Source organism: Canis aureus, chromosome 1, assembly GCF_053574225.1.
Source record: "Canis aureus isolate CA01 chromosome 1, VMU_Caureus_v.1.0, whole genome shotgun sequence".
Classification (NCBI taxonomy): Eukaryota; Metazoa; Chordata; class Mammalia; order Carnivora; family Canidae; genus Canis; species Canis aureus.
The window spans coordinates 59,063,011-59,076,040 of NC_135611.1; the positions used below are offsets into that span (position 1 = coordinate 59,063,011).

Below are 13,030 nucleotides of genomic sequence, written 5' to 3' on the forward strand. Positions count from 1 at the left end.
ATTTCTTTAATTTGGGGTTTTATTTTTAAGTTGTAAATTTTCCCTTAGCAACGTTCATGGAGGGTCTTTTGAAATATTTTTTGTTAGTTTTAGTTGATTCTTTAAATAACAAGAGGTTTGCTTTAGAGAAGGATTTTATCTTTCTTTGGAAGAAGCCAAAACCATCTCCATTTAAGGACACATAAGCAGCTGCTGCACTACATTTTAGTTACCCATAAGAAAGTGAAGCAGGAGGAGCTCACTCTGCTATAAACATTAAAAAAAATTTTAACAAATAGCTCCTCCAGAATTACAGAAGAGATTTAAAAATTGGAATTTGCAGGTGTGTTGATTTAAGAAAATGTAATATGTAGTATAAACAAAAAATCAGAGAAAACAGGAAAATGATGCCTCGTTTTTCCAAAGAATTTTTTTTCCAGTTCTATTCTTATAGATAAACTGTTTTAGGAAGTTCAAATACCATTCCATTTACTAAAATTTTATTTGTATAGTAATTTTCATGAAAACAATTGCTGCATTAAGTAAGGCAATCTTTTTAGAAACTTTATGCACCTTAAACGTAAAACAAAATGCACTTATTTTCAAGAAAGCATCATTAACTAGAATGCCACTGATTAGGAATCTGTGATTATTTCATTTTTACTGTAAAGTTACTTTTGATATTGTCTCCACTTTTTAAAATTTTATTAAGCTTTTATGGTAGTAAAAAAAGATTTTATGGTAGTTTAACACAGCTGTTAAATAAAAAATCAAATACTGAAATTTGTAAATTGTAACTATTCTTGGGGTAATATATCAGTTTAAACATTATAATTATTGTTCATAAATATATTGTTAAAGCTCTACCTGAAAAAACACAAATTAATTAAATACATGTATCAGTTCTTACATGCTATGATAAAACTAATTTTTTAAACTGAAAACATTAGCCTGGTTTCCTCACACACACATCCTTTCCCATATAAATATATGAAGACAGAGAACAAAATAAAACAGTGAAAGATATAAAACTTGATTCTGTGAAAATATTTAATTGCTGTATTGTTAGAAGCTAACAGTAAGAAACTGCAGTATTAAAGCAACAGCAGCGACAATACAATGAAAGTTATTTGACTAAGCCAATAATATTCTCACTCATTAAAATTCCATATATCTATTTTAGTTCTTCAACATTATCACCATCAGTACACAATTATTTCTAAGCCTGAAGATTCATGAATCTTTAAAGGGAGCTTTCTACCACCCCAAACTTTTTTTTTTTTCATTTATCTCCCATACACTTTTAAAAATTACAAGCAAAAAAATGTGGCACAAAGTGTTAATGACCTTTCCATACTCAAAGTAAGATAAGTGACATTCTAAAAGGTTTGGTTGTGATAAGACTATGGCTAACCAATCATAACTTCAGAATTCTTGTATGACATCATAAGACCTCCCTAGAACACTTTTCCTCCTACACCTACTTCAATTGTTGCCATAAGTCTGGTAACAGAGTCAGAAAACTTTCTAACTAAACACCGATAAGACTTCACACAACTCACAATACTTTATATTGTAATCATCACAAGAGCCAAGGTAAGAAATAGATTTCATTAATTTTGGTAATTCTTGTTTTTCAGAATTCAAAATTACTAAACTTTTTCAAGAGTTAACCATGTTTTGTAAATTTCAGTTCAAAGTTAATAAAATGTGTGATATGACAAAAACTTTAATTTCTAAATAAATGCCTGTTTGGTGACAGTAAGAGCAAGACTTAACTTTGAAATAATAAGGGTCGCATCATCTTTGACCTTGGTTAGTGATTTGTCATTTTAATTTGACTTTCATTTTTGCTTCTGAAAAGTGGATTTTTCCAATTAAAATATCTTTCAATTATGTAACTATATTTGGTGGTAATGGAGATCTTATTCCTTCAAGCAAAAACAATGGCTACATCTTGTTATCTGTTACTGTGCTGAAAAACAGGGTAGGACTGGGCTTCTATTTACATCTGTGATACTATGAACAGTCGTGTGATTGTACAACACGCACACTGCTGGCATGATTATTCCAATATTATCAGTATGATTCTTTACAATAAATATTTAACAGAACTTTTTAAAATATAAAACAAACTAATTTTAAAATGCATTTGAAGACTTTTTCCCTCTCTATAGAGTCCACTCAACTTTTAACACTTCTAAAAATAATTCCAAGATTTAATAAATTCAATTACTTACATGAAATCAAGCTTGGAAATTTTAAAACATCCATTAAAAACACATGTAAAATTCTTTGTAAAGTTAGAGAATACTAATTTGGCACTTTTAAAAAATAAAGACACATTATTTTGGCAGAACATTCCTAAATATCTCATTTTAGTGAATCTGATAAAATGTTTATTCCGCCTATTAATGAATATACTGTTACCAAGTTACTATCCTCCGTGGTTTCTCATTATCCTCTCCTGCATTTTTAAGGGGGAGGGGGGGAACGATGGAGAAGGAAACTTTTCAAATGCCCAGAGATGAAGATGATACATTTTATGACTTCTGTCTGAATTCCACTTACTCTTGATGTTACAATCCTCAGTTTAATATACAAAATGTATCTTCATTCTTAAATCTCTATCAGTCAGGACATAGAGAATCACATCAATTTTATCTCATTTCTATTTTCATATGTATGTCAAAATAAAATTTATCTCTGGAATTCTAAGCTCCTATGATATTAACTCTATTGCTTTTTACAGAAAAGGACTTTGTAATTCCACAAGCAGCTTTCCTTAAGACATGTGAAAACATTTCTAATTTTTGCCTACCACTGAGATACTGTAACCACTTCTCAATATCTTTATATTCATAAAATGTATTTCCTTTGGTATCACATGAAAGTCACTTGGTGCAGGTGTTTTATACACATATTTATGCATTTTTACTCAAATACCTATCAAATTACATTCTCACACTTGAAATGGGATATTCATGAGCTCTTTTATGGTACAAGAATTTCACATCACATATTGCTCCAAAAAGTTGATAATTTCTAGAAAGAGCACAAATTCAGCTATTAAAGTTATTCTTCAATAAATAATGTATACAGGCTAATAAAAATTACAGTGACAGCTCTTCAAATTTCAAACAGAAATACCCTACTGGCAGACTAGTCCCAACTAGTTTATCTCTATCATAGGATGAAATTTAAGCATTGTCTTTGTTTTAAGAAGACAGGAGGTTTAACTTGTTAAAAAAAAAAAGTGAGAGATAAAATAAAATGGAAGAAATATGAAGGATGTTTATGAAAAACTGATTGTTTTAAAAACATGTAAAAGAGCTAAAGTACTTGCTTTACTAAGAAGTCAGTCACTGCCATTTCCTAAAACTCAAGTATCAAAATTATTTTAACAACATTTTAGTGGAAATAATATTCCACTAATATTCTTTAAGGAAAATAATATTCCAGAGAAAAAACCTGTATTTGGTTACATATTTTTATGTATTATTTCTTAATCTCACTAATAAGTTGGAGATAGAGTAGTTATATAAACAAAGTATTTGTATAAATAAAATTTGTATAAAAGAATAAAAATTTTAATGATCATGCAATATATTATGTAATGTGTTAGATCATGTAACATATTAAATTTTTAAGTAAAAATTAAATGTAAAGATTAGATAACTCTCTAAGTTAGACTGTATATTTATTACCAGTCCTAGAAATAGTCATTTAAAATTTCCTTCTTTACTCCTGTACAATCTTCTAAATGTACTATTATATACAAAAATTTCATTTGATTCTTTTAACTCCCTGTATGTTTGACACTGCATCTCTTACAATTTCGGAAACAGATGCATAAAGGTGAACTGCAAGGTCACAGAGCTAGGAAATGGTGGTGGCCTTGGCTGAAGCCAAGATTTTAGAACTCTAAACCACATGCACATCACATCCACTGATGAACATGGCTTAAAAATACATCATGACATTGGCAAAGCAAAATAAACTGAACGTCCTCAAATAATGTTAGTGGTACTCTAAATGCAAAGTTAGAGGACACAGACCTCTGTATTTTAATTTAAAACCACTCCATTTCATTTAAAGCTAATTTATACATGCGGTGTTATGTCCTTAATAATCTATATAACAGTCTCCTGATCACTTATAAGGACAGAGATAGAAGAAAGTTATAGATGTCCTTGTTATTAAGCAATAGACCATGGAAAGCAAAACTCAAAATAACTGCACAGGCTTTAAAAAAACAATATAACATACCACAATCAACATCTCCTTTTATTTAATTTGTTTCTTTCCTAAAATTCATGTCTTTAATCTATTTAGCCTTGATGTCTAAAAATTAGGTTAACTTCTCAAAACTTTTCACAAAAACCACACTTCTGTACTTTATTCCAATTCCAATATTAAATCCTTACTTCAATTTCACTTCTAGCTTCCCCACATTCTACCACTTAAAATATTCTGCCCCATTTAAGTGCTTGGACAGAGGAATCTTGCTTTGTTATTTATGCTATGAAAATGACTTTCATCTAAACTGTGAATGAAAAATGTTGATCAGAGTAGCAAAGGAATAAACCTAAAGGTTAAAAATCAAGGAAATAATCTTTCTAAATTACAATTACCTAAATCAGGTAATAATACATAGTCTCTTTGAACACGTCCAGAAATTATACTTCAATGTTCTTACCCTATCTAATTCTGAAGCATGTGTTACCAAATAAACACAATAAAGTGAAGCCTGGGCCTACAGCTCCACCCCAGTATACTCATAGTCTACTGAGGACCTCTAGTGATTTTTAAACTGTACTCCACCTTCAGGTCTTTCAAAAAAAAAAAAAAAAAAAAAAGACCAATTCACTTATTAGTGGGGATTTATTTAACTAGCGTTCATTTTTCCTTCAAACTTCTCCCCTGCATTCTCTTCCCACATCTTTTTCCCCAAAAGAAGACTCTGAAGTCTCAATGACTACAGAGTAAAAGAAATCTGTAATTGTTAAAAAATTAATTTTAACATAATAAACAGATAAATTAAGACAAGCCTATAGACAAAACAGGAACAGCAATGCGACAATTTCAAAGAGAAAAATCTCTCTATGCTATTGTTTAATGAATTTTCCTCAAAGCAGAGCTTTACAGCAAGGAAAATATTTCATTATGGAGTCAATTTAGGGGTTGAGAATATATTGATTTTTATATTTACACAATTCTTTCCATAACCAGGCAGAAGCAGCCTGAAGATTCTTTCAAATAGCCAGTGTGGACCAACAAAGTTCTGGATATTGCTGCCAAAGCAACTTCAAATAAAACTTTCAAGTTTAGTATTAGGCAATCTCAAAAGGAAAATTATGGGACGCCTGGGTTTATTCATGAGAGACACAGAGAGAGAGAGGCAGACACAGGCAGAGGGAGAAGCAGGCTCCACACAGGGAGCCCGATGTGGGATTCGATCCCAGGACTCCAGGATCACGCCCTGTGCTGAAGGCAGGCGCTAAACCACTGAGCCATCCAGGGATCCCCTAAATATTTTTGAAAAAAGGAAAATTATTCTACCAAATAGAAATTCTGGATACCCACAGACTGATTATAAATCTATGATGAACTGTCCTGACTTAATTCAACAAATCAAAAAAAAATTGCATACACAATCACTTTCAGATATCTGCAAAAAGGACAGTAAATAGTAAGAAAAAATAAAACCCCAAAATAATCTTAATAATAGATAGGTCCTATATACCCAAACCTAAAGAAAAGTCTAATCTTTTGAACCAATTAAATGAAAAAAAATTCTAAAAGTATCTGTCGGACTCTAGTGTTGGACCAGTTAATACACATTAGTAATACACATTACTTGAATTTACTAGGAAAATATGTCCACATTTACTAAAAGTAAGCAGCCAAAAATAAAAAGGGAAGAAAATTCTGAATTCTATAAATAATCTCAGGAATTTATGGTTTCAGGAGAGAAAGTATCCCCAAAAAACTGAAGTTCAGAAAGTTATGCAAAGCACTGAAAGTACTTAAGTTATAGGTAAGGATTGCTACTTACCATATACTGCATTGTTAAGGTTTCAATTTCCTAGCAAGTCATAAAGCAGACCACCGAAAGTTTTCCAAAGTCTACTGAGACTGAGATTTGTTTTGCATAAGAATTCATCCGACATTACATTAAGAAATAGGATTCACCACAAAGTGAGAGCCCTAGCCGAGGCTGATACAGTACCTCCCACCCAAACTGTTGCCGACCATGGCACGCTGTATTAGTTGAAAGATTAAGAGTTCCCTGTGGTTTGTCTTCCCTTCCTCCACTTCAAAAAACAGAATATTATCTTGAATTTGATCAGACAGTATTTACTTCCCAATTTCATTTCTGAGCAAATGAAGTAGACAATGAAAAGACTTTATAAATCCTACACATAATAGTATTCTTCCATCTCTCCAAAAATTAAAATAATCCTAGATCCCACAGTATACAAAATACTCTATGGGGTACTTTTCTGCCTCTTACATGTGACTCAAGGGACAGGAATCTGGCACTTCTACAACCAGTCCCTATCAAAGAATCTTTCATATTTTTAATATCCTGATTCTACAGCCTGAGTGATGAATTAACTTTTAAAGTGCCCTTACTCCTCCTGTCACAAACAACTAATCTATGCATTTCCTTTAAAAGGGTAGTAGTAGGGGGACGCCTGGGTGGCTCAGGGGTTTGGCGCCTGCCTGCCTTCGGCCCAGGGCGTGATCCTAGAGACCCAGGATCGAGTCCCACATCGGGCTCCCTGCAGGGAGCCTGCTTCCCCCTCTGCCTGTGTCTCTGCCCCCCTCTCTCTCTTTCTCATGAATAAATAAAATCTTTTTTAAAAATTTTTTTAAAAATAAAAGGAGAGGTAGGAATAATTTCCATCTCCATCAGTGCTCTGCCAGATACAAGTTCAAAACCTACCAATACAATCTATTTATGATTATCCCAAAAGAATACTCTATTATCACCAGATAAAATGAATATAAAGTGAAACTACTTATTTCGAGGCTTTCCATCAAATATTACTACTAACAGCTTGGCCCTCAGGAAGGGAGGAAAAGAAAAAGACTGTAGGAGTTCTAAATTCAAAGAATGTTACGAGTGCAGAGAAAAGAATGATAAACACCGGGCAACCATGCCATAAGTTAATGATGCAGTGAAGGCCACAGACAATTCCAAAGAGTTGATATATGATATGAAGACCCATCTTATATGGATGAATTCTGGTTTAATTATTATCATACAGATTTTGGAAGTTCAGTAGAATCAGGACTCAACATATTTCGGAGTTTGCACTGTAAAATAAGTTGGGCCCAATAAATTGAAAGCATACTACTAACATTTCAGCATGTAAAGCAGATTTGTTCTTGGTGTTAGTGTAAGATTATAAAGTGGCTATAAATCAGTTTAAATAATAACATATACCTAAGTTTGACAAGAAACCACACTATTTTTGGTTATTCTCTTTATATCCTATTTGTTTCCACAAACAAACTATCCTTTTTCAGTAAGACTTGGCTGTTAAAGTATCATGAGATCATCTCTAAAGTATATTTGTCATACTTCCATCAGTAGAGAGTTTATCTCCCCGGGTGTACTTCTTCATACTTCACAAACACAAAATATACCTATCTGTATAAGGTCTCCTTCAGGTTAATGTTGTTAATATTAACAGCAATTTATCTAAGCTGTAATCCTCTAAGGCTCATTTCCCTTATCTGTAATAGAGACTTGAGAAGAATATTGAAGATTATGTGTTCAACCATCAAATTCTGTTACCCTAACTGGTTAGTTAATCTGTTAAAGTCACAGCACCATCTTTGATCATTAACAATTTTCTAAAACTATTAAAGTAAATCATAAGAATCCCTTATTCAACTTCACTGATTTTTCAAATATTAACAACTATGCACTGCATACCAGAATGCAAAATAAATGTGTGGTTCCTTATACTCATGAACTAGATGTCTACCTGGGGGCAAGGACAAATGAATCAAAATTACAGCACAGCCTGATTGCCCTCCTGATATAGGTAACATGGAAACCAGCGGAGGTGATAACCAATTTTACCTTAATGAGTAATGGAAAGTTTCATTAGGAAGTGATATTTAAACTGGGCCTTAAGGATCAACTGAAGTTTGCCTGGCAATGAATCAAAGGTAGAGCAGACTGTGGGGGAAGGGGGAGGGTAGACATTCCAGACAGAGCCAGAACAACATGTGCAAAAGACAGAATCAAAAAAGGCAATGAAGTATTTATGGAAAGGTGACATGTTTCATGTGACTCAAGTCCCACTCATCAAAGTGTCAGGATAGGGAACTCTTGCATATAGCTTCAAGATGCACAACTAGCCAGCTTCCGCCTTTTCCATGTTTTATCTCACAGTAATTTTTAGAATCATAACATTTAGACGATTTAAGTCATGAAACTTCACAAAAGTGTAAGTTCAAATAGGAATGACCAATGCTAGTTCTTATTCCTTTCTTGACTCTACTGTTATACATTCTCACATAAACAACTACTCAATTACACAAAAGAATAAATAATAGGGATATTCCCCACAGTTAACTGATAGAATTCATTAGAACATGCAAATATAAGCAGAAAAAACTTAAAGGATGCATTTTCTTAAAGAATAAACTGTAAAAAAAAAAAAAAAAAACTATTTCTACAGTAGTTTCTCTGAGGAATTCAAACAAAAGTAATTACATTAAATAAACACATTTATGTTGCCATTTCCCACCAAGTAGCAGAGGTATTATAAATTAACAGCCACTTGTATTAGACAATTCAGAATATATGCTACAGACATACATATGCTAGAGGAACACCAGTTGTTACCAACTCTTTAAGAGAATGAAGTTTTATACAAGTTAGCTATTTGGGTCTCCTCACTACAGACCAATACTAGGAAGCAGGCCAGAGTCTCCAGCCAAATGAAAGCCCAGTTTAGCATATAATTCGAGCTTCATAGAGCTGAACTACAGAATCTAACACCCACAGACAGGACTTCTTTGTAAACCTAAATGCCTAGCTGTCACTGATAACACCGGAAATACATCTTTCCTCTCCCATTTTTTAAGTTCTCCCCTCTGCTCTCCTCAGCACTAGTCTCACTTGGAAATGGAGCTGACCGGTTGAGCTGGGCTTTCATGGACTGTATAGAGATTAGGGAAAAAATGAAATTTGGATACTGGGAAAGGTGGTAACATTTTCATCAACAATGATATATCAATAAATGTTAACAGCCATTATCTCTGGGCAGTTAATAATGGGTTTTTTAAATTCCATTTCGATTTTTTGTTTCAAAACTTATATAGAAATATCTTAATTGACAATAAAAAAAACCCAAATCTTAGTAACTATTATCTCTGAAGTTAATTTACAGTTAATTTCTAATCTCTAATTTTTCTATAATAATGCATTGTTTTATTCTGTCTCATTTATTACCAGAAATAATTAGGCAAAATAACTCAGGGAAAGCCCTTAAAGAAAGAACATGAAACCACTGCTCTTGAGTACAGGTCATTTCTAAATAGAAACTGTCTGTGGTATACAGCAAGATAACGGTAATATTTTTTTAGATTTATTTATTTATTTTAGGGGAAAGGCAGAGAGAGAGAGAGACTTAAGCAGACTCCAAGCTGAGCACACAGCCTGATAAGGGGCTATGTCTCATGACTCTGAGATCATGTACTGAGCTAAAACCAAGAATCGGCTGCTTAACCAACTGTGCCACCCAGGCCCCTAGGTAATAATTCTATTATTATGCTTTCTGAGTCGTTCTTCAGTACTTAATATCAAGTCTCGTTAAAATGCTACTCAAAATAGCATATTCTACAAAGCTATAGAATAATAAAAAGGAATGACAAACATTTGAATCTGTAATTCTGATAAAATACTTTTCATTTAACTATTTTATTTTGGACTAAAATCAACATCTGGAAAACAATTTCTTACGCATTTGTTTTTATGAGATTTTCTCTGAAGCCATTAATACACTAGTGTTCACAACAATTATGCTCATAGAGAAATAGTCTTAATGAAACTATATGTTAGAACTTTTGCTCAAGGTAATAGTCCAAAATGAGTTGCACCCTAAACCAAACTATACTTCTAGCCATTTTGAGAGAAGGAGGCAAAAGATTGAAGTTATTACACTCCAAACACAAGATAGATAAGACCTCATGGTGACCCTCATCAAAAAGGAATACAGAGATAATTTGATGTCACAAATACAAATAATATTAAGGAAGATGAATTAATACAAATTGTGTTTTTACCTGTTCAGAGAATAGGTTACACACATGATCCTAACCCAGTCATTATTTTTATATTCCAGGCTACCTAAAAGAAGAGAGTGGTTGAGCTCACATTTGGCCGCCAGCTTTTTACCTTTCTCTTCACCATTTAAAACTTGAGACTTCCTGCTTTCCTGGGGTCATGGATAAAGTCCAATACCTCACTCGCTCTGCTATTAGAAGAGCTTCAACCATTGAAATGCCTCAACAAGCACGTCAAAATCTTCAGAACCTATTTATAAATTTCTGTCTCATTTTAATATGTCTCTTGTTGATCTGCATCATTGTGATGCTTCTCTGAAGTTCTGCTGCAATCTCCAGTGATGCAACTTGTCACCATCAACTTAATATCTGCCATCCCATGAAGAGGGGAAAATAATACTATATAACAGACCACTTCTAAGTAGAAGATTTTACTTGTGAAAAGGTCAAGATTCAGAACAAAAGAAATTATTAACAAATGTCTTCATCTGTGGGATTTTGTAAACATGAAAAGAGCTTTATTTTCAAAAATTAACTTCAAAATGACTATAGGTGCGCATAATGTAATTGCTGAATTCCTCAACAAAGCTTGTAAAAGTTTCTATGCCAAATTTTTTCTGAGGGTAAAGTAGGAGTTTAGTTTTAAAACTGCTCTGCTAACCAGTTCACTTCACATATAAAGCATTAGCTTCACTATTTGAGCTAAATATTTATATTGTACTGTAAATGCCTATGTAATGTTAAGATTTTTCAAGTCTCCGCTAAGTACGAAAATAATCATCCAAATGAAGTCATCATTTGAAATAGCCTACTGATTCCTTACATCTGTTATCTTTATAATTATCATTCAGAAGTCTTTCTAGTAATAGTAAGTCTCATAACCTACATTTTGAAATATAAATTGTATTCTTTCTCTGTACAACACTAACATCTTTTTTTAAGTTTATGAGAATCAAGTAGGAAAAAATAAGACCATGCTCTTACATAAATAAAATTTCTCTTAACTTTTTCAAAGAATTACAGAGTTGTAGTGTATGAAGGCAAACCATAAATCTGCTCTCTGTAGTACATTATGATCAAGAGACAAAAACAATTGGTTAATTTAACAGCTGAGAGTATGATTAGCCAATTACTAATACACTAACAGAACAGAGTCTAACATAAGGCACTGTAGTTGATCACCTAAGTACATAACTTACCACATTATGTCTTTGAAATCATGAAATCTTAAGACTTTAGAATGATTTTATAGATTGTCTTCTATTCTTAACCTCATACTTAATATAGGCAAGGAAAAGAATTTTAAAAATAAAAGGAGAAATACTCTTTCAAGCATTAAAAAAATAAAATTTGGGGTTCCCCAATATTAATTCCTTGATCATATTTTGACATGAACTCTTTGTCCTACTGTTTATAACAAGATATAGCTATTTTCCTTAATCTATCAACCAAATGTTCAATACCTATTTGGTAGGCAATCCTACCATGCTAAATTATAAACCCAGTAATGTCAATCTACAATTTTTTCCTTAAATACATTTTCAATTTCCCCTCTGATCATTTAAAAATATCTTCTAACTCATAATAGAAGCAAAAATTGGTATTGGAAAATATATTCACCAAAATTTGGTAATTTAACTTGATTCTATTTAAAATTAGGTTTAAAGTGGTTTATACCTATACTGCATAATCCAGTAATTTTAACTTCAAGACATATTACTAATATAGCAACTACTAAGAGAATAAAGAACATATTATTTACTGTATTATTTGTGGAAATGTGGCTACTAAAAGAATTTGAAAAGTCTGTACTGATCTTGGTTTATATATATATAGTACAAGTGCTGCTAACAGATTAGTAAAGGAGACACTGCTTTTGGATTTTTTCTGGGTACCTGACAGGTACCAGGGATACCTGGGGATGGGCAGGGGAATAATTTTGGTTCACAGATACCTGAGGAACAGAGGGAAAAGAATCTCTTACCAACAGGGAGATTTCTTCAGCAAAGCCTCATCTAATACCAAATAGAACACTTATAGATAGTAAGCAATATATTCAACATTACCAGTTATTAGTAATTATTTGTGAAAGAAGTAACCAAGTTCTATAGCTGCACTGATGTTAATAAGTGGGAAATCTGAAATGCTAAAATTCTATTCCTTTCATTTTAATGTTCATTATTACTTATATCAACACCAAACTATAAAATGTGAAGCTATGGGTTATTTCCCTAAGTAAAATAAAAATAAGTTTTTGTTTTTCATTCTGCCTTCAATAGAAATTAAAACCTTTTTCTTGAAGATTACGGAATACTAGAACTCAGATTATAATGTAGAACAAAAACCTAACCTTTAAACGGAACTTATTTATTCTGTTTATCATGATATGTAAAGAATAAGATATAATAAGACAATGTATTTAAAATTTTTAAATACCAAATATTCTTTCTACTGTAGAATAAATTCTACTAATCTTAATTTACAGGGTACTAAAAATGAACTCATTTTTAAATGTTTAATGTTGCCTTTTATATCCTTTAGTTGGTTCAAAATGTTTATTTAATGCAAATCACCTATATTAAAAAAAGAACCTTCTTGAACTCAGTGAAATGGCTCTTTAATACACCTCATGATTGATAGGACCATAAAACAATCATTATAAGTAGTTTTGATTTTATAGAATGTTTTCAGTGACTCTTCTCAAAATATGACCAAGATTTCCTCTTATAGACACAAG

The 13,030-nt window shown here is 32.1% G+C and overlaps 2 protein-coding genes across 4 annotated transcripts in view; one reads left to right on the forward strand and one right to left on the reverse strand.

Moving 5' to 3' along the window:
• Positions 1-13,030, reverse strand: part of CEP85L (centrosomal protein 85L) — a 147,059-nt gene that overhangs the window by 83,076 nt on the left and 50,953 nt on the right. The gene's annotated exons all lie outside the window — the stretch shown is intronic.
• On the forward strand, positions 1,417-12,893 carry PLN (phospholamban). 2 transcript variants are annotated; one of them, XM_077901052.1, is made up of 3 exons: positions 1,441-1,575; positions 9,614-9,761; positions 10,353-12,893. In XM_077901052.1, the coding sequence occupies exon 3, from the start codon at positions 10,454-10,456 to the stop codon at positions 10,610-10,612; it is 159 nt and encodes a 52-aa protein (XP_077757178.1). In that variant the 5' UTR covers positions 1,441-1,575; positions 9,614-9,761; positions 10,353-10,453; the 3' UTR covers positions 10,613-12,893. The 2 variants fall into 2 exon arrangements, with proteins under 2 accessions (XP_077757167.1, XP_077757178.1); XM_077901041.1 differs by lacking the exon at positions 9,614-9,761 and having other exon boundaries at positions 1,417-1,575.